Genomic DNA, 20,460 nt, shown 5'->3' with positions numbered 1-20,460 from the left:
TTCTCATACACTGAAAATATATAAAATCCAGTATATCATATAAGATATAGTACACAATTTTACCTCATATTAAAACTCACTGTATAGTTGAGCAAGAGTGCATATTCACCATGTTAATGTCCTACACTAACTGGCACCAGAAGTATGTAAATACTTAAGAGAAACAAAATTCGAAATGTATACAGTTAGAGGCTAGTTTGTGCAAAATTCTTCCAAACATTACATACATACTGTTGTAAGGAACTAAATCTGTTTTCATCAATGTGAAATCAAATGGAAATTTTCACCTATCAAAAATATATTCTATATAACAATTATACTGTGCATATGTTTCTATTTTTAATTGCATAAAATTTACAAAAATAGAATATATGAAAAATCCTCCATGTGAAGTGTACAAAACTGGAGTAATTCTTCTAAAATAAAGACTATATCTGCGTATAGTTACATATAACAAAGTATTCGATACATCTTAAGACAACATTACCGGGAGGCTGAGACGGGCGGATCACGAGGTCAGGAGATCGAGACCATACTGGCTAACACGGTGAAACCCCGTCTCTACTAAAAAATACAAAAAACTAGCCGGGCGAGGTGGCTGGCGCCTGTAGTCCCAGCTACTCGGGAGGCTGAGGCAGGAGAATAGCGTAAACCCGGGAGGCGGAGCTTGCATTGAGCTGAGATCCGGCCACTGCACTCCAGTCTGGGCGACAGAGCGAGACTCCGTCTCAAAAAAAAAAAAAAAAAAAAAAAAAAAAAAAAAAAAAAAGACAACATTACCAATAATGAAATATTAAACTGAAAGACATTTTTCTAATCTATAAATAAAAATTTTATTGACAGTGCTAGAGAAAAGACTCAATTATCTGTCTATATTCTCCATAGAAAACATCACAGTGTCGACCTTAGAAAGAGGTGAACCAAGAATGTATAGTCAAAAAATAAGAGAAAAAGAGTATTATGAAATAACCGCAGATGCTCACTTAAATTTTTAAAATAAATTTTATTTTTCTTAGTTTTGAGATATGTGTAATATGTGTTAACTTTAAAAATTTTCTTATTTCATAAGTTCTTTTTTCTCATTTAAAATTAATATTTATTTTCCTATATAATGTTGTATTTGGCATTTATAGTCTTTGTTTTTTTTAAAGAGGGTCTTCCAAATTGATGTAGTCAGCATCTACAGTTCCCTACGAGTGGCTGGCCATGTCTCCTAGTGATTTCCAGATCTCACCCAGAGACAGGTGGCCCTGAACCATCCAGACATATCAATGAGCAAGAGCACAAGCAGTTGCCTCATTTGGAGTAATGGGGCATAGACAGTAGTAAATTACTCTCAAAACTGAATGACCCCAGAGACTAGCTCAAACTTTGCATTTTGCCAGAAACACGATCCTTGAAGACAAAAGAACCTGAGACATATCTAATGATTGTACCTTGGACAATTTCATATTTCCTGGTTCTGGTGTTTGTGATGAGGGACCTAGACAGATGCAACAAGGCTAAACTTTACAGCACTTTCAGAGGCAGTAAAATAACCAAAAAGAGGAAAAGAGGAATAAACTATAATAGGATGGGTTTTTGAGTAGTGCAATTCATATTAATTACACTACTATTAATAGTAATAGTAATAGTAATTATTATCTGTTATAGAAGTACAAAAAATGATCAGAATAAGAATTGAGGAACAGTATTTAAAGGCTCCTCCTAACCCCAGCAACTTCCATGACCTCATCATCATTCAAAGACAGCTCTGCCACTGTTAGCATAAGTCTTTCCCTTACTTCAGTCCACAGACTTGGTCTCTGCTGGTCCATGCGACACCCACTGGTATATGGAATCAGAAAACTAAAGGATTCTAGAGGGCCTTAGAGGCATAATGAAAAAAAGGATCATTTAGAGATCCTCTAAATGTTTAGGCTCTAAAACAGAGCTGGGGTATAAAATATTTGAAAAGGGGGATTTTTAAAGTCCTATGGTAGGATATGAAATTCGTTCCCTCCAAATATTCCAAATGAAGCATGAGTGAAGATTGCAATGACTTAATTATTTTGACATTTTGAGCATGCCTTCATATATGAAAGGATAGCATGGGGCTCCAAATTTTATTTTAATTACACCTAACTGAAATAATTAAGGTCCTTTATCTTGTTAGCTAAGCCAGAGTTACTGAGACTCAAAGCTGGAAATCTCTTAGAAAACCCATTTCCACCTAGTGGAACTGACTCAGTATACGGCATTTACTGAAGGGTCCAGTGTGCTTAGGGCTGTGCTTCCAAACACTGGCCTGAGGACTGCCTAGTCAGAATGATCTGGAACGACTTTTTAAATGCTTATTTCTATATTCCATACTGGCCCCAGTGAACCAAAAATCTCTGAGACTGTAAACTGGAAATCTGCACATTCAGTAATTTCCTCCAGTGCTTTATATGCACAGTTTAGAAAAGTCTGCAACTCTTCCCTGGGTTAAGGAGTAGAAGTTTTGGAGTAGATTCCTGTGTAACCCACAGAGACCCTACAAAACAGATTTTTTGCTGTGTTTTACAATGAGCATTATTATGGTCCAGAGTACTGTGGTCAGGTCACACTTATCCCAACTTATTGGGCTCTAAGAAATGGATGTCGCCTTGGATCTGACATCCATGACCAATATACAACCAAGGAAAGCCTTATATTAAGGTTATCCTTACGCCAGCTGGAACTCTGTTATTGTCTCCTCACTACTGAGATTCCAGAATAATTTTCAGCTAAGGCCTTGAAGGTCTTGAGGACTCCAGACCCCTATTTTTTCTTAACAGCTCACCTCACTCTTATTGAAGTGCTCCCAGCTTGCCTTGGATGATAGCAAAATATTTGCAGCATTATGCCTGCTATTTCATGTCTCTGATCCTTTGCATTATTCCTTCCACCTAAAAATCATTTTCCCTTTTTTATTCAGTTAATTGATTTCATTTTTCCAATATTCAACTCAAAAATTTCTCTTACATGACATTCTCAATAACCAACTTGACTTAGATGTCTCTATATTTCCTAACTTGCTTTGTATATATCTATCATTGCTCTTATCATATTCTGTATAAATTTTGATTCATGCATCACTTTCCATTATTAAATCATTAGCTCTTTAAATACTTTGCATGAAATAAGATTTAATAAATGATTGTTGAATTGAACTGACATTTCTCTCCCTTTGTGTTAGCCCTTTATTCTAATTCGAATTCACGTTTAATTCAATCCACTTTGAATTGTGATTTTTTCCCACTAATTCTTCTAAAATTTTATTGTTAATAATGATGGTAATAATGGTAAAATCACATTTACTTTATGCTGAGTTACATGTTAAACCTATAGGTATTTAATTCTTTATGTGGTATCCTTTTATACATTTTTAACAACCTAATAAGAGACTCCTTTCCAAATTGCAATCACTTCAGGCCCATAAAATGCGGATTCACCTCTGAATAAAAATAAAACTAGGCTTTCCTTATTGAAGGAGGAGCAGAGGGCCTAGAGTTCACTGGTTTGGCCTCCCTCAAGCCAACCTTGTTGATTCCCAACCTTATTGAAGTCTAACATCAACAGAACTACATCATGATATTAGAAACAAAGATCACCCAGTTAGTGAGTGCAAAAGCCGGGCAGGGACCCAAGTCTATCTGACTGCAAAGCATTTTCTCTACACCTCCTTGATAAACATATCTTTCATATCTTCTATCTTCTATATCTTCCATATCTTCTATCTTCTATATCTTCATCTTAGTCACTGCTAAAGATTGCGTGTATCAGAATATCAAAGGCAGAGCTCCTAGAGAGAACTTACCTTCAGGCTGAACAGTTTTGCAGCATATTTTATCATCTAGCCCAATATCTCTCAAATTGAATCTGTCAACAGCATTATTTGAGGTACTTTTTAAAAATACAGATTTCTTGGTCATATTGGTACAGATTCTGAATCTGTTCTCCTGCCAGATCCAGGAATCTATAATTACCAAAACTTCTCAGGAGATGTTAGAAATCAACAAGTTTGGGGATCAAAAAGGTTGGCTTGAAGGGGGCCAAATTAGCACATTCTAGGCCTTCTGACCCTACTTCAATAAAGGAAGACTAATTATATTTTTATTCAGAGATGAATCCCAATTTTGTGGCCTTGAACCTAAAGTGACTGCAATTTAGGAGGGAGCCTCCTTAAGAAAAAGAACGCAAAAATAACTATTGAACCTTTCATAAAAACTTATAACGGATGATCACATTGATAAGACCTCTCCTACAGTCTGGAAGGGACCTCAACAAATCTTTTATGGTAACTTTCTTGTCTATATCATATATTGAAGTTCTACACAAACTTTTACCCATGACAAAAAAAAAGTTTCACTGATAAATACTAACATTTGGAAAATACCAGTTTTGGTAAAATTTCATATCTTGCTCAGAGCAATATCAACAAGATAGTCAAGGATATTTTTGAAATACTCCAGAAATACTATCAGCAAACAAGTGAGGTCAGTTTGGTATGTCTTATTATTGGTACATCCATAAGATTTCCGAGTACATCTCATGTTCATAAATGCTCTGTTTAATCAACTATCCTAAATTTTGCTAGGAAACAGACTTAAACTCAGGGACTTATAAGCCCCCATTTTTCCTTTTCTCTAATATAGATTGCTAAATAATTTTTAAAAAATATTTCTGAAGGATTCTTTGCTTTCTTTGCCCTACCGCCAGCTCTATCACCCAGGACAATATTCATTTCTCTTCAAAATGAGTGGATAATATCAGAAGCTATTTGTCTACAATCTCCAGTAGCTGGATTAGACATAACTGATGGTATTACTTTCTGCATGCAGGCATACAACAGGAAAGAAACATAGAGCATGCAATTTCTTCAACACATGCCATCGATTACTATAAAAATGTAAATAATGTGGTTTCAGACCCTATAACTCAAAACTCAATTTGAGCAGTAACTCCTCTTAAAGGCAATACATTCGTAAATTCAGTAATGAGAAAAAATGAGACTAGAGCTCTTCCTGACAACCCTGGGTGAAAACGCTCTAGCCAGCTATGAATAGCACTGTAGCCTGGGTACAGTAACCGAGTCTCATTCACAGACTCCTTGTACAAACCCCATATATCTTAGCCTCAGTAGCACAGAGGAAATCTTGGTCTGCTTGAAGAAGTAAGACAGTTTTAATAAATCACAGTCTTACAATAATAAACACAGGAAATCTCTGGAAAATTGAACATCCAGTTTTTTTTTTTTTCTACCCAATACCCTGTCTTGGCTGCCAAAGCTAAAATAGACTGACACCATATTCACAAAACTTCTTAAGTCCAGAAGCCTTGAAACTAATTTGGTCTTGTGTATAATTTCCTGTACTTCTTTATTCAGCATTACCTTTGTGTACTAAGGACCTCTGTACTGCCCTCTATTGGATGAAATGCCTGCATGTATCAAGAGTGACCAAAATAAGAAGCATATGGCCAACCTCTTCTACTGTAAATGCAGGCAAGACATTTGAGTCATGATCCACTAATGTCTACAAGTATTCATTTCTTAAATTAATAAAATAGACCCAAGCTACCCAAATGGATCTGTGAGTTATAAACTGGGGGACCAATATTCCGGATAAAGAAACAAAAGTCATTTTATTCAATAGCATTTCCTAGTTTCCTAAGATAAACATAATAAATATGGATTAGTTATTCTTTGTTCAGGTCAATGCCTTTTGTGACCACCCTCCTGGTCTTCCCATGTCAAAACAATCATGTTCCCAACATCATTCTGAAGTAGGGCAAGAAGTCTCAAAGCTCCCAGTATAATTTTCTTTCCACTCAACTGTGCTGCCTCTCATATATCATGTCTTTATGTTTGATAATAACACTGTCAAAGTTGTTATTTCCCATGCATGAAAGCAGAAGTGATTTTTGAAATACTATATCTAATTGTAGTTACTGTATACAGACTGTAAACGAAGTTTCCCTTCTATACTTACACTTCTTTCTGTAACCCAACTTGCCCAGAGTGGAGGGTAGGCCTGGATTGTTGGAAGGAGACTAACTCACTGGTAATAAGACACTGGCAATAAGTAATAAGACACTGGCCGCGGAGAAAAGGGTCTTATTACCACAACAAGCAATGCCATCACTGCAAATTTGTGGTTTGGCCATCATATGGATCCAGAGATCTCTGTTTTGATATAAGACAGAACTTTAAAAACACTGGCCAGAGTACTTGATGACAAACTGTTTAACATACCCTGGTTACTAAGTTCTATTTTATAACTCATTTACAAATATTCACTTGATTTTAAAACACCATTTATATGAGTTTGAATTTTTTTTATTAATTTTGTTCCAATTATCTATTTTAACTTTACACTTACCTTATTAGATATATATTATGGTTATTGATAGCAACTACTTATTATTCAACATTTGGGTCCAACACAAAGAACTCAATGCAGTTTTGAATAGAGACATAATAAAAGCAATAAATGGGTGAGTGAATAAATGGAAACAATCCAAGGCATAGAGAGATGAAAATGCTTTGCCAAATCATATCACAAATGAGTAAGAGTCAGGTCTCAGATTTTGTATTGCTCCACCAGAAAGCATGGGTTAAACAGACAGAAAAAGTGATAAAAACCTCAGGAAACCTGAAATCTGGAGGATCTGGCGGGGGGTCGGCGGGGGGCACGGATGACTATATTTGGGCTGCTCAGAAATGTATTTCTTACTACGTATTATAAGCAGAATTCAGTATAAGATAAGATGCATCCACCTTGACTAATAATAGTGTTAAATTTATAAATAGATTACACATTATAGCAGTATAAGAAGGTCTGAAGTAAGTAGTATTAGTGCTATAAGGTTATTAGCATGAATTTGCTTCAACAAGTTGATATTTCAAAGTTCTTAATTATAACCTATAAGCTTTTGCAATGACAAATTTAAATTTGTCCAAGACATTTATAAAATAAATAGCATTCTTCAAAATATATCTTATATATTAACAAAGAAAATACCCAATATCCATAGATGTTACAAAATATTCTACTATTCTAAAAATTATAATTCCGATCAGTGTTGATTTGATAGGTCAAATGTTCAAGATAAGTTTGGATAAAATTTTTAAAAGCAAAATAAAATCAAATATTTTATGAAATATGGTTTTGATTTACAAGCATACACTAAATAAAAAACGTATATTCTTTTTCTTTTATCAAATGTAAAACAAGTGAAACATTTGCATATATACGTTTTGCTAATGTGTAGGTTTTTACATGTAAAATCCATTGTCTAATGTGATATTCGGGATACAATATTACTTTTGGCATTCATGTTTATCTTTCTAAGTCTCTATGTTTACTACATAGAACTTAGTTCTAGAGAACTTTCCAGCAATTTAATCATCAGATAATATTAGATCAATATGTGTGTATCCAAAAATTAGAAAAGTCACTTTATTTTTATTTTTAAAACTTATTCAAATGACAACTCTTTATGAACACCAGCCAAAACATATGTCTTTAAAACTCATTATCTTAATCATTTAAAAATAACTGCTATGATATGTTTCATTTTAAGTGCTCAAGGATACATGGATAATGTATTCTTCAAAATAAGTACTCCTAGAACATATTCAAACTGGGCTATCCGGACCATGCTTAACATCTTAATGCTTTAAAGTTTAAACCAGCTTTTGAGTAATGGATGTGAATCTCCAAGTGAGCAAGTTGTACTATGGCATGATGGAAATAAGTATTACTAAATACTTTCATTCCCTCTAGTCTAGTCCCTAGGGCATACTCTGCATTTCCCAAAGTGGATTGCAGTTAAGTGGCTTAGGAGTCATATCAATGAAATGAGTTTGCACTAAAATAATATCAAAACTGTTTATCAACAGGCTAATCAGAGTAATGCAAAACAAACAAACAAAAAAACCACTAAAGAGTCAGAATCAAGTTTTCCTGAGCCAACTGGACCTCTGCTTGGGTTTTAAACAATTACATACAGACCTTTCAAATGTCAATGCATGCATATAGTTCTACAAGACCAAATTTTAAGATACTTTTAGTCAGATACAAAAGTGAAATTTTAATGTGACCAAAACAGTTTTGAAAGGTTTTTTTTCTCTTTCTCATGGAAAAACTTATTTATAAATTGACAAACATGATGAACTCAATACAGCTGAATAAAAGATGAGGTGAAGCAGTGGTACCCAACCCCCAGTCCACAGACCGGTACTCGTCTGTGGCTGGTTAGGAATGGGGCCACACAGCAGAAGGTGAGCAGCAAGAGAGAAAGTGAAGTTTCATCTGTATTTATAGCCATTCCCCATCACTCCCATTACCTCCTGAGCTCCACCTCCGGTCAGATCAGCAGCTGCATTAGATTTTCATAGCAGTGCAAACCCTATTGTGAACTGCATGCAAGGGATCTAGGTTGTTCACTCATGAGAATCTAATACCTGATGATCTGTCACTGTCTTTCATCAGCCCCATATCGGACTGTCTAGTTGCAGGAAAACAAGCTCAGGGCGCCTACTGATTCTACATTATAGTGAGTCGTATAATTATTTCATTATATATTATAATGTAATAATAATAGAAACAAGATATAGTAAATGTAATGTACTTGAATCCTCCGGAAACTAACCCCCACTTCCCATTTGTGGAAAAATTGCCTTCCACAAAACCAGTCCTTTGTTCTAAAAAGGCTGGGGACCTCTGAAGTAGAGTATTTTATTTTAATATTATGTTTTGGTTATTTTTATAAATCTAAGAACAAAGAAAACCCAACTTGTTAGTCAAAGTGTAATTGAAGAAATTATCATCCTATTGAAAAGCAGTACATGCTGAGAATAATCTTGCAGTATAATATTTTTTAGACTAGTGGGGGTAAAAAGACCAAAAAAACTTGAATTATATGTTCTGCTTGAAAATATAACAATATTAAACAATAAAATTGCTGACATGATTGCTTTCATTATAAGCTTTGCTTTTTCTTAAGATATAGCTGTGGAACTACATCCCAGCTAGAATCGAAGTTGTTGAATGCTGGGTAATACCAAACAAAGTTAACAACAAATATTTTCACCTATTTTATTGCAGATTAACCTTTAAAAAAGTTCAAAGAGAAAAAATAATAGTGGCAGGGCATGGTGACTCATGCCTATAATCCCAGCACTTTGGGAGGCCAAGGTGGGTAGATTATGAGGTCAGAAGTTCGAGACTAGCCTGGCCAAGATGCTGAAACCTCATCTCTAACAAAAATACAGAAATTAGCCAGTCACAGTGGCGGGTGCCTGTAATCCCAGCTACTTGAGAGGCTGAGGCAGAAGAATAACTTAAACCCGGGAGTTGGAGGTTGCAGTGAGCTGAGATCGCACTACTGTACTCTAGCCTGGGCAATAGAGCAAGACTCCATCTCAAAAAAAAAACAAAAAAAACAAAACAAAACAAAAAAAAACAAAAAAAAACCTTCCACCATCTCAAGGAAAAAAATGTTTACATTTCCATATTCTCTTCTGAGTGAGACAAAGGGTGTTTTAAACATTTACAAATATGTTTTGGGCAATTGTTTCCCCTATGTGGTAACAGTAGCAATGACATAATTATACAGTGGAACAGCTTTAAAGTATTGCATTTTGAGTTAATCCCTACTTAAATACACAGAAATTGATTAGCAGCCCCACCTCGTGACCACAGGAATTCAGGAATTTATATCATCACTATTTGTAAAGATAGAGTAAATAATACCACTACTACATAAGTAACACTTGTATAGAACATAAATCAAATATACTGCTACATTATAAAGAGTGTCTAGTATAGTATTCAAAATATTCATTATTATTTTAGTATCCAAAATATGTGCTATTATTATATTTTTTCATTCAATAAGACAAAAGTTTGCAAATTTAGAGAAACATTTAACACAACAAGTTAAAATAATTCAGGGTATTTGTGCAAACTAAAGAGCAACAAAAATCTAATTGTTACTTTTCATTTCTAAAGTACATTGATATTTTACTCTGAAAAGAGATCCTCCTGGTGTGTATTATTTCAAAAGTAAATAGCTATTCATAAATAATTTAACATACAGAACTGAAGGATGTGTGTATGCCAGACATGTCATAGAAGTTAAAACAGACTCTGAAAAGGTGTCAGTACAGAGTTAGGACTTTGATGAACAGGTCTGGACATAAAAAAACACAGCTTCAGAAAGGCATGGACATAATTTCATTCTACATTAAGACAGTGATTTGTGTGGTTGTGTATGCTCACTGTTTTCAACACCTCATAATCTCATTTACAGCAAAACAAATTAATTTTATAAAGGGAGTGGATAGGAGTGAGGTATGTATTGGTAGCCATGACAGTACTAAAATAGGTATTTTTTTTAATTTGGGAGTTTTTTGTTTAGCTATCAACTGTACTTATTATTTAACTATTAGTAAGAAAAACATATAATTAAGTTAATTATTAGGCCAGTTTTAAAAACATAAAAGTGGCAGATTAGAATAAGGCCTCAGTGATATTTCCACTCCCACTTGCTCTTCCAGAGTGCTGTGACCCAATATAAAGGTGAGGTCTGTCCCCTCCTTTTGAAACTCTGTAGGCTTTGTAACTACTTCAAGTAATAGATTATGAAAAAGTAATGCTATAAAATTTACAAGGCTTGGTTATAAAAGCCATACCACATTTGCCTACCCCTTAAGACACTCATCTTTGGAGCTCTGAGCCATTTATGTTAGGTTAAAGCTGCTATGCTGTGATAAAGTCCAAACTAGCCCCTGCAGAAGACTACAAGGAGAGGCTTTGAGAACACAGGAAGAGAGAGGTGGACAGCAAGCCTACAGCTGTCCCAGCCCCCTGCCCTTGCTGTTCCAGCTCTGACCACTGTCTATGTCACTTAGTACCTAAGAAACCTCTAGCTAGAGATACTTGATTGAGTCATTACTGAATTCTTCATACACAAATACCATAAGCAAAACAAATGTTGTTATTGTTTTAAGCCGTTAAATTTTAAGATTATTTGGTGTGCAGGCAATCAGAAGAACCAACACAAATTTACTAGCATTCAAGGATATGTGGCAATTACACATATTTGAATATATACATTTGCACAAACAATGAAATATTTCCCACAAGCTGCATAGTCAGTGAAAACACGTTAGACCGATTGAAGCAATGCAGAGTCTATGGTTCATGCCATTTAAGTACGGGAAAAAATGAGGTGGCAAATAGTGTATGCTTGTTTTCTATTTTCTTGAAGTGCTAACATATTTTATCTATGTGGATCTAGCTCTCAGAGCACAATTTTACCTACATGTAACCTTCAATGACCATTTGAGATCATTTACTAAAGAACTAAGTATCTTCATTCCTTCTCTGAGACCAAACATTGGACAAACAGCAATTATTTGTTATATAGGAAATTCAATGTGTTTATATAAGTTGAAAAACAAAACGAGCCTTATATATTTAGAAACAGAAAATGAACCATGACAACTCTTACAAGGGAGCAACACTAGTGTGCATACCTGCTCTATGAATTCAGGAGAAAAGACAAGAATATGAAGACTTCACCAATAAACATTTTCAGTGATTTTAATCGGTGGATTCCTAAGGATAACTGTGTAATTAAATAGATCTACTTCTGTCATAAAAACATGTGGAAGACCCACAGTTGCTGAGTAGATCATCAATTAAGTGAGAGCTGGGTCATAATATGGTTTTGACCTGCATGCCAGCATCTTAGTGTGCAGGAGAAAATAGTGTTCTATGCACAGAATTGAGTATTTTAAGTCAGGCTCATTTGGAGAGAATTTGGTTTAAGTCTCCCTCTCTCTTTCAATCTACATTCTCCTCTCCTCCACCTATCTGGGTAAAGGACGCCTATAGCACCAGGATATAAGAATTGTGGTCCTGGTAAATTTCACCAGGAACCTCTTTGGGAAGGTGACAGAGGCCAACTCATCTGGGCAATAATGGATGAGTCTTACTCTGGAAACTTCCCCAAATGTAAAGTTTTTCCGAATGAACTGTGCCTTATAAGCAAGCAATTTTGGGGCTCTCTGCCTCCTTTCTTTCTCACTCTCTCTCTTTCAGCCCCTTCGTGCACCCTCACATACACCTCCTCAAAATTACTTCCTTCTTTGACTCTTCTCCACACCCACCTTCCTCAAAAAGAAAAGAGCTAGGAGGAGACATCAGGACAGGACTCGGTAGCAGAAAGTATAGCCTCCTGCATCTCATCAACGTAAATCTGAATTTTAAACTTCAATCCAGTAAATGTGTCTTCAGTGCTAATAAAGAACTACTTGTATCACACACCGAAAGGAGAGCAGGGGTAAGTTCACTCGTTCTGTCTTGCTAATATTGTGCTTAGGCCATATTTGTGAGTTTTAGAGTGACTTGAAAATAATTATTAGTCTTTTACATACATTTCCTTCCACTTTCATAAAGAAAAACTGTTTTTATTCCCTGGTATTGAGACTTGTGACCCATCTATTCCAACAGTTAAAAAATAGCTAATGAGGGAGCAAATATTTTAAAACTAAGCCTTTGCCTATGGCATACATAAATGTACAATGTTATGTATACTTAATGTATTTTTATTTTTAAATAAGTGATACCCATTTAAGTCACTTGTGAATAAAACATTTACAATCAAATGGCTAAATTGAAGATGAATGTGAAACTCTAGTTCACTTTTTTAAAAGATTATTGTATTTACAGTTTAAATAGCTTACTACTAACAGCCACATTCCAAAGTTGCAATAAACTTCATCTATTTTTATAAACATGTTTTCTTTCTGCTGCTATTGTTCATTCCATGTGAGTGAAGGGCTATCTGGACTCATTTCAAATGTTCTTATATTTCATGTCACTCTAAGGAAAGCTTTTTCCAGATAAGTTGTAAAGAACATGTATTTTTTAATGACAGGTATTTTATCATCTCTAGCCATTCAGGTTATAGGTGTGGGATCCTGTTTTATATGGCACCCTGCTACTGTGGAACTCTTATTTTAGCTGTTTGAGTTAGAAAGGCTTTGCCAAACAAAACAGTAGGAGGGAAACTGTAAAAAGGCTTTAAAATCCTAAAAAAAGAAATAAGTGATCAAGCAGCAATCTAAACATAAAGTAGAGGACTATTCCCATGACCTACATTTGAGGAAAAAAATATAAGATGCAGAGAATTAATAGAATACCAATTTAGATCCACACACATTGTCCTTAAAAGTAGAAATTATTTCAACCAATATATATGTAAGCCGGTGTACTAAAATTATTGTCAAAAATCTCAGATGTTAAGTTAGACAAGTCTGACCTCAAAATTTTTTTTCTAAAATAAGAGAGTAATATAAAAATTCAAAAGAGAAATTTTAAAATGATCTGCTCAGACAAGCTTCCTGAAATCTAAATCAAATTGCAAAAATAGAATATCCTCAATATTTGCCTTTGACAAACATTTAATGTGTTATATAGTAAGTGACTGATACAACTTTGGAAGATAAATTTCATCTCTGTCTTGGATTCAGGCACATTGATCTTTTACAAGTATGTGATTGATTTAAACCACTTAAAAATTGGAATGTATATAACTAGATGAGTATTAAAGTAGAATATATAACATAGTCTTTAGTATTTGAAAGGCAAAATATCTTCAATTATTCAACTTGGGCTCAACTCAATATTGTAAGTATACACATACTTCAATCTTCAGAATAAAGGCTAGTCATCAGAAAAGGCTCGTATGAACCCCTTGTATGAACTTGTATGAACCCCTTGCATGAACTTGTATGAACCCCAAGAACTGTCCGTCAGTTTGTCTGCTAGTTAGGCATTCCCTTAAATAACAGTAGTGAGCACTGGTCAGGAGTCAGGTGCTCTGGACTGTGGGCATTCACACTCAGGGACCATTTACGTGCCTTAAAATCTCCAACATTCCGGTATTGCAGGCATCGCTGCTGGGATTTCCAAGGTTTAGAGAGGTTAAGTCACTTACTCAAGTTCAAGGCAGAATGTGAACAGGGACACAGTTTTAGAAGAACTTCCTGTCACCACAGCTGTACTCAAAAGCTATGTGGGGGAATTCAGTCGCTTATTCAATAATACTTTGAGCCTAGGAAGAGTTCATTAAATTTCAGTAGGTTAAGCCCTAAATTCAACTCGGGAACAAACCTAGAATAAATCATATCATTTTATAGTTCCATCACATGTATCTACTTAATGTGAGGTCAGAAGGCATTTTCCAATTACTTCTCACAAAGGGACTGCCTTTTTTTTTCTTCTGTCCATCTTTTCTCTTAACTAGCTATGCAAGAAGTATAGCCTTCTGAAAAGGATTTCCACCTTATCCTTCTAAATTTCACTGGGTATGTCCTAAGTCAGTTTTAAAAAATCTATCATCAATTTCCACTCTTGCATAATACTAGAATGTGGCCATGAACATTACTATAGGAAAGACTATTTTGTAGGCAGCTTTATAACACCACTGGGGAAACAAAAAAGAATTTTGAAGAGGGCTAGCAACATTTAGTACCTGAAATATAACTTTGGTTGGTCAATATTCATCAAATAATATTAGCAAAATCTATTCTCTTTCCTAACACTAATTCTAAAGTTATACAAGCCTATTCAGTTTCTCTCCAGCAATCATCAAATATGTGAAATTAGCAAAGACTGTATTAAAGACAGAAGTAACTTTATGAAGATATAAATATAATAAAAATGTCTAGAACTCCCTTAAAATTAATGGTGGCTAGTGAAATAATAGCTAGCATTTTACAAATTGACAATTTCAAGGAAATATAACTAGCCTAGTCAAACTAGTAGTGTTTTCCTAAAAAATAATTTTGTGACCTTCATTATACAGGACCAAATACATGAACAAAGTCAGAATCAGTTGCCCATACCAGAGAATTGAAAGTAATATGGTATTCTTCTCTCAGACTGATTGATTTATTTTTATTTTACAGTTATTTATTGAGCACTTACTCACCACGTACTAAGAAATAGGTATACAGTGATAAGCAGAAGATAAAAGATACATGATCACTACTTTTATAATATTTATGGTATAGGTAGTGGCTAATCAAAACAAAATACACACATACACACACACACACACACACACACACACAGAGTAAACAGTGACAATGGGATAGAGAAAATTAGTTTCTTTTGAGGATAAATAAAAGTAACTCTCTGTGAAAGGTGACATATTGCTACTACTCTTAATCCTATTGTGGCTTCTGTTACTTCAAATGTAATACAATTAAAAAGCCTTTAATGTTTTAAGCCTTTTTATCTAATTGAGTTCCAACTGCAGAGAAATGCAGAAATACAGATATACATAAGCAAGTATAGGTGAAGTGCTATATGGACAGAGGCAGGACATGTAAATAGAGGACAAGAAACAGTTTAGTTTAGCAGTAGCTTCCACAAAGTAATACAGTTAACGCTAAGAAGGAAAAAACAATGGGCCAGGAATAGACAGTCTTGAATACCCAATCAAATTTCCAGGCTTTGTCAATTCTAAGTTCATTAAAGAACTTAGAATGTGACTTTTTGGCCTAAAGACAGAAATGTCATTTGACCTACCAATCCCATCACTGGGTATATACCCAAAGGAATATAAATAATTCTATCATAAAGACACATGCATGTAAATGTTAATTGCAGCACTATTCACAATAGTAAAGATGTGTAATCAGCCCAAATGCCCGTAAATGGGAGACTGTATAAAGATAACGTAGTACATATATACTGTGGGATACTGTGCAGCCATAAAAAGAATGAGGTCATGTCCTTTGCAGGGATATGGATGAAGCTGGAGGCCGTTATCGAACATATTATCTAGCACATTAACTAACACAGGAACTGAAAACCAAATACTGCATGTTCTCACATACAAGTGGGAGGTAAATGATGAGGACACATGGACACATAGAGGGGAACAACACACACTGGAGCCTATCGAAGAGTTGAAGGTGGGAGGAGGAGAGGATAAGGAAAAATAACTAAAGGATACTAGGCTTAAGACCTAAGTGATGAAATAATCTGTACAACAAAATCCCATGACAGATGTTTGTTTACCTGAGTAACAAACCTGCACTTGCAACCCAGAAGTGAAAGAAAGAAAGAAAGAAAGAAGGAAGAAAAGAAAAGAAAGAAAGAAGGAGAAGGAGGAGGCGGAGGAGGAGGAAAGGAAGGAGGAAAGGAAGGGAGGGAGGAAGAAAGGAAGGAAGGAAGGAAGGAAGGAAGGAAAGAAGGAAGGAAGGGAGGAAGGAAGGGACTGTGAAAGCTGATAATTCTGGAAGATTATTTTACAAGGAAAGTATAACGAATGGAGAAACAGTGCTTATAAATACCATTTAAGCGACTACTGCAATGATTATTAATGAGGGTCTGGATCACCAACATATCAATGGGACTGAAAAGAAGACACAAGTATAGGCCATATTGAAGAAGAAGACATTTCATACATCAGTAACTGTTATGGACTGAATGTTTGCACCTCCTCAAAATTCCTATGTTGAAATCCTAACCTGTAATGTGATGGTATTAAAAGGAAGGGTCTTTGGGAGATAACTAGGTGATGGGAGTGGAGCCCTCATAAATGGCATTAGTAACATGATAAGGAGAGACATGGGTGTGCTCCCTGTCTCTGCTCTCCACCATATGAAGATAGAATGAGAAGATGGCCATCTGCAAATAAGGAAGTAGGTGTTTACCAGACACCGGATCTGCCAGCACCTAAATGTTGGACTTCCCAGCCTCCATAACTGTGAGAAATAATTCTCCTGCTGTTTAAGTCACACAGTCTATGCTATTCTGTTACAGTATCCCTAACTGAATACGACAGTAACAGGATACAAAGTCAGCTCTTAAAATCCAGGATTTTGAAGGAAAGAGTTGCACTCCTGGCATAAAGCAGGATGGACAACAAATTTGATTTTGTGACTGTTGGTGTTGGAAAGAGAGCCAAAGAAAAGAAGATAGGCAGAGAAAAGCACTGAAAACAGAATCTTAGGGGAACCTTCAACTAAGAGGTCATGAAAGATGTCAGAGATGACAGAGAAAGAGCAATTGGGGAAATAACTGATTCATTAGAATAGAGAATAATGGAAACCAAGGAAATGATATCAGGAGTAGTCAGTGAAACCAAGTGCTGTGGAGAAATTAAGGGATCCAAGGACTGAGAACAGACACTGGAATAGGAAGAGAGAGTGTTTTACTGGTGCTGATTTTCAAAGATCAGAGTCAAGTCTCAGAAGTGATGACTGCTGCCATATGCCTGAAAACCCTAGAAAAAGCTCTCTCATCTTGTCATCTTTCAAGGCAAAATTCCAGATGACTTTCTGCTTTATCTTCAATGATGTATTTGATGATGTATCCCTCTAGCAAATACAAGTGTCAAAAAAAGCAAAGTAAAAGGAGTACGTGTCTCCATTTCTCACTCTTTAATATGGGATTCTAGAAGGAAGCTATCAGGCTACTTATCATCATTTGCCTCTAACAGACAAAATGACTAATGCATTTGGAGATGTTCAGATTATTTAGAAAGTCAGTCATAAAATGATAAAGAGAGGGCAGACCCCCTAAAATGCTATTTAACAGCCTTGTCCTCTATTCATTATATTGAACCATACTCACACAGGCTTAGTATAAAGTTCTAAGTAACTTTTAGGACTTCATCAAAGGGTTTTTATTTAATCATAAAACAGTCCACAAGCTAATATTTTGTAAGAATATGAAAAATTAGTAATGATATCAAGTTAATATCACAGTATTTACCAAATAATTTTTGGTGAGGTTGAATTAGGATCTAATTAAGAAATTGTGGGTTTACATACCTGTGGTACCCATCTGGAAGACACAAAGCTAGTCACTTCTATTACAGACAAGCCAGTTTGGGAAAGTCGATTGATAAATTCAATTTTTATATCTGTAGGAACTATAACCTATGAAAACAAAAAATATTTTATAAGTAAATTATATAGGGTCTACCGAAGCACAAATAGAAAATTACTTCCTAAGTCAAAATGAGTATTATTTGTAATTTATACATTCAAGTAGGAATTGAGAAAAGATATATAATCGTGTAACATGTGAAATCCATGTAAATCTTTACAATCTTAAATCTATTAATATTTAGACAGCATTTGAAGTAAATGATATAAAACTACCTTTTCATTCTGCAATCCATCCCTAGGCCCAACTTCTACTATTTTAACAAACTCAGGGAGTCCAGATAACTGGGATGTTTCCTGAAATGCAAAACGTAAGAACAAGAAAACATAACTTTTAGATTGCTACACTTGCTTATTTGAAAAGTTAAACAACTGCACTTTGTTATACTCTTACCCTAGAGAATTAAAATAGTGAAAAATCAATAAAATGATATGAAAATGCACTATTTATATTACTGGCAACATGAAGTATTTTTTCCTTATAACCAAATGATATTTAGTCTAGTTATGATTAAAATTCAAAAGATTAATTTATAAAATATAATTGAAGAATAATTGATTTACTCAGACCTAAAGAGCAAATCTGTTGGGTGAGTCTGTGTATGACGATAAACTAACTACTGTTAGAGTTCATTTAAAAATTACATCTTGGCCAGGCACGGTGGCTCACGCCTGTAATCCCAGCACATTGGGAGACTGAGGTGGGCAGATCATGAGGTCAGGAGTTTGAGACCAGCCTAGCCAACATAGTGTAACCCTGTCTCTACTAAAAATACAATAAATTAACTGGGGAAGGTGGCAGGCACCTATAATCCCAGCTATTTGGGAGACTGAGGCAGAAGAGTCACTTGAACCCAGGAGGCAGAGGTTGCAGTGAACTGAGGTTGCGCCATTGCACTCTAGCCCAGGCAACAGTGCGAAACTCCGTCTCAAAAAAAAAAAAAAATATATATATATATACACACACACACACACACACACACAGAAAGATAGATTTAGATAGATAGATAGATAGATAGATAGATAGATAGATAGATAGATATTTACATCTTAATTTCTCTTAATTACATCTTAAACTGGGTGTAGTGGCTCACGCCTGTAATCCCAGCATTTTGGAAGGCCAAGGCATATGGATTGCTTGAGCCCAGGAGTTTGAGACCAGCCTGGGCAATATAGTCAAATCTCATCTCTCTTTAAAAAAAAAAAAAAAATACAAAAATTAGCCAGGCATGGTGGTGGTGTATCCTGTAGTCCCAGCTACTCTACTTGAGAGTCTGAGGTGGGAAGATTACTTGAGTCCAAGAGATCAAGGCTGCAGTGAGCAGTGATTGTGCCACTGCATTCCAGCCTGAGTGACACAATAAGACCCTGTCTAAATAAATAAATAAATAAATACCTCTTTAAGTTAAAAGACTACTTCTACTTCCATGAAGAGGTATATAGGATGCCACCCTCTATACTTTGAACTTGAACATGAATTTGATTTTGGGAATTGGGCCCAGAAAACTGAGGCTAGAAAAGACAATGTGCTGCTTACTTTTTCTCTAGGTCACACAGCACAGTTACCACCTAAGTGTTGCTCCCTGAAAGACAGACCCACCCCTAGTGGAACCTATACCACAATAACCCGCTGGGAGCAGCCTAGCTCCAGCCAAATGTAGCAACCCCTTGTTCTACCTTTTGCTAAAATCTGAGATGGTAAATGGTCTGGTTTCTGAAACCTCTGCCCCTACACTAGGTACTATGGATCTAGTTTAGAAGATATATTTGCCTTCTAAATATGCCCATTTAGAAGGCTGTTATTTAAAACAGGGGGAAAATGAAAGAGCCTTTGAAATTGTATATTGCAGTTAAAGTCAGAAGCATACTCCATCTTTTCAGACTGTACCAACATAATCTCTTGGTACCTCTGAGCCAAGTTAAGTTTGGGTAACCCATCATCAAGTTCTTTAAGTGGATAGTTGACAGAATCAGCCAGGAACCACAGAATCTGTACTTCAGAGGTTTTTGTTTGCTTGTTTTTGTCTTTTATCAGGAATGATGAATCCAAGCCAACCAGTTTATATTGTCACACTCTGTCCTTGTAAAAATTACAGCATATATGGGCAAGGTGGCTGTTTTGAATGCAGAACCAAATTCAAGTCTCTGGAACAAAAAATATTAAAAGGCCATTTTTAGGGCCCAGAGCTGTTACAGGTTTTATCAGCATTCTGAGCTCTCAGCAAGAGAATCTAAATGGTCCCCTTTACAATGTTTACAGACCACTCTCCACAATTTCCATGAAATTAGTCAATTCAATAAGCAAAAAAAGCAATCTAGAAGAAAAAGAATTTTCTTTTCTGCATTTTCTGTGCAGGTTGTGATGCATGAAGTTAACTTGAGAGAGTGGAGGGATGAGAGGAAGGCCTGGGGTTCCTCAGCTTTAGACTCCATTTGGATGACAAAATGAAATCATGCCTAATTTACAAAGTGTC

The 20,460-nt window shown here is 35.4% G+C and overlaps 1 protein-coding gene across 2 annotated transcripts in view; it reads right to left on the bottom strand.

Annotated features, from left to right (window-relative positions):
• The window catches only part of HMGCLL1 (3-hydroxy-3-methylglutaryl-CoA lyase like 1), a 146,616-nt gene that overhangs the window by 94,303 nt on the left and 31,853 nt on the right, over nucleotides 1–20,460 (bottom strand). For both annotated transcript variants that reach the window (XM_001105003.5, XM_002803774.3), the window contains 2 exons: nucleotides 18,203–18,283; nucleotides 17,870–17,977 (listed from right to left, as the gene is read on the bottom strand). In XM_001105003.5, the coding sequence (XP_001105003.3) occupies nucleotides 17,870–17,977; nucleotides 18,203–18,283 (189 nt within the window). The remainder of the gene's footprint in view (nucleotides 1–17,869; nucleotides 17,978–18,202; nucleotides 18,284–20,460) is intronic.

This window comes from Macaca mulatta, chromosome 4 (assembly GCF_049350105.2).
Source record: "Macaca mulatta isolate MMU2019108-1 chromosome 4, T2T-MMU8v2.0, whole genome shotgun sequence".
In the NCBI taxonomy this organism is placed as follows: domain Eukaryota; kingdom Metazoa; phylum Chordata; class Mammalia; order Primates; family Cercopithecidae; genus Macaca; species Macaca mulatta.
Note: the sequence above shows the minus strand (reverse complement) of the source record. Positions and strands in the feature narration are given on the sequence as shown.